General features: G+C 41.4%; 1 protein-coding gene across 1 annotated transcript in view; it reads right to left on the bottom strand.

Annotated features, from left to right (window-relative positions):
• Positions 1 to 2,500, bottom strand: part of LOC306713311 (uncharacterized protein) — a gene marked incomplete at both ends in the record, with an annotated part of 10,603 nt that overhangs the window by 6,788 nt on the left and 1,315 nt on the right. The window contains one exon of the mRNA XM_079182964.1: positions 1,065 to 1,134. Within this exon, the coding sequence (XP_079039090.1) occupies positions 1,065 to 1,134 (70 nt within the window). The remainder of the gene's footprint in view (positions 1 to 1,064; positions 1,135 to 2,500) is intronic.

Raw genomic sequence — 2,500 nt, 5'->3', positions numbered from 1 at the left:
ACAGACAGGTAGACTGACAGGTAGACTGACAGGTAGACAGACAGGTAGACAGACAGGTAGACTGACAGGTAGACTGACAGGTAGACTGACAGGTAGACAGACAGGTAGACAGGTAGACAGGTCTGTAGACAGACAGGTAGACAGACAGGTAGACTGACAGGTAGACAGGTAGACAGGTCTGTAGACAGACAGGTAGACAGACAGGTAGACTGACAGGTAGACAGACAGGTAGACTGACAGGTAGACAGGTAGACTGACAGGTAGACAGGTAGACAGGTCTGTAGACAGACAGGTAGACAGACAGGTAGACTGACAGGTAGACAGGTAGACAGGTCTGTAGACAGACAGGTAGACAGACAGGTAGACAGGTCTGTAGACAGGTCTGTAGACAGGTAGACAGACAGGTAGACAGGTCTGTAGACAGGTAGACGTGGCTGGAGGAGCTCTAGCTTCATGGATTGATGTCAGGAAGTTCTTAGAACGAAGAGTATTTAAATAAACTGAGGCTGATCTCATAGATCTGATTATTTATTACATAGAGATTTACTAGATTATATTAATTATATATGTATATCTGATTATTTATTGACATAGCTATATTATATATTATATATATTACTAGATAATATATAACATATAACATTCCTTCTCTACTAATTCTATGTATTTCATCATATTTATTGTTTTATTTATTAAAATGGTAAACTGAGGGTTACCATGCCAGCGACAGGTGGACCGGAGCCAATCGTTAACCTCCTGCTGACGTCACTTTATTATGCTCCAATCACATGGCAGAGGTCAGAGATCAAGCCGCACGCACACACGCACACACACACACACACACACACACGCACGCACACGCACGCGCACGCACGCACGCACGCACGCACACACACGCACACACACGCACACACGCACACACACACACGCACACGCACACGCACGCACACACTTCATTGATTGATTGATCACTTATATATTTATATTATTTTCTTATTTATGATCCAAAGAGTAGAAACATGAAAACAGATAATAATAAAAGCACAGAAATAATTTCTTCTTACCATCATGATATCCTCCTCCTCTTCCTCCTCTTCCTCCTCCTCTTCCTCATCCCTGCTGATCAGCTCAGATCTGACACGATAAAGAAAAACAACCTTCAACCTGTGAGACAAATGAACTTCCTCCAGTTCCATCAATGACATCTGATAAGTGGGCTTTTATTTTGAAATGATGACAGTTTACAGATGTCCATCCATCTCTTCCTCATTGTTTTAGAAAGTTTTCACTAACATCTCAAACCGAGAACATTATGAACACATCTCTTAAAAGTGGAGTCTGTCCTGAGTCTAAGTCTAATTTAGTCTGAGCGGCCTGAAGTATTATAAGTAGTATGAGGCCCAGATCAAATCCTTTTCAAGCAAGATACTTGAGAAAGTCATTTTCCACCAGATAAATAACTGTTTCAGTCAAGAGCTAACAGAGCAAAGAGATCAGGGACCTGAGACTCTGATCCAGCTAAAGTCTTAGTTATGGTTTCTCTTGACCTGCAGCATTTGACACGGTGGACCCTAAACTTCTCCTGAACCAGCTTGAGGAGTGGGCCGGCCTCACAGACTGGGTTCTAAACTGGGTCTGATGGTGGCTCCCTGGTGGTATTTGGAACATGATAGGACTTCAGGTGTCTCACCCTCTCTTGTTCTCACTTTACATGCTTCCTCTCGGTGACATCATCAGGGAACATGATGTCACCGTCCATAGAGACACTGATGATACACAGTTGTACATATCTATTGAGTTAAGCCACATGAATGATTCATAACTTTCATAAACTGAATGAGGATCAGATAGAAATTCTATTATGGGCCCCAAATCCAAGAGAGATGTAGTGATGGTGTTATCTTAGACTCTGACTAAAGTGATGGTGTTATCTTAGACTCTGACTAAAGTGATGGTGTTATCTTAGACTCTGACTAAAGTGATGGTGTTATCTTAGACTCTGACTAAAGTGATGGTGTTATCTTAGACTCTGACTAAAGTGATGGTGTTATCTTAGACTCTGACTAAAGTGATGGTGTTATCTTAGACTCGGACTAAAGTGATGGTGTTATCTTAGACTCTGACTAAAGTGATGGTGTTATCTTAGACTCGGACTAAAGTGATGGTGTTATCTTAGACTCTGACTAAAGTGATGGTGTTATCTTACACTCGGACTAAAGTGATGGTGTTATCTTACACTCGGACTAAAGTGATGGTGTTAATTTACACTCGGACTAAAGTGATGGTGTTAATTTACACTCGGACTAAAGTGATGGTGTTAATTTACACTCGGACTAAAGTGATGGTGTTATCTTAGACTCTGACTAAAGTGATGGTGTTATCTTACACTCGGACTAAAGTGATGGTGTTATCTTACACTCGGACTAAAGTGATGGTGTTATCTTACACTCGGACTAAAGTGATGGTGTTAATTTACACTCGGACTAAAGTGATGGTGTTA

Source organism: Pholis gunnellus, assembly GCF_910591455.1.
Source record: "Pholis gunnellus genome assembly, chromosome: 21".
NCBI classification, from domain to species: domain Eukaryota; kingdom Metazoa; phylum Chordata; class Actinopteri; order Perciformes; family Pholidae; genus Pholis; species Pholis gunnellus.
The sequence above is the reverse complement of the archived record's forward strand: the minus strand, read 5'-3'. Positions and strand labels throughout refer to the sequence as shown.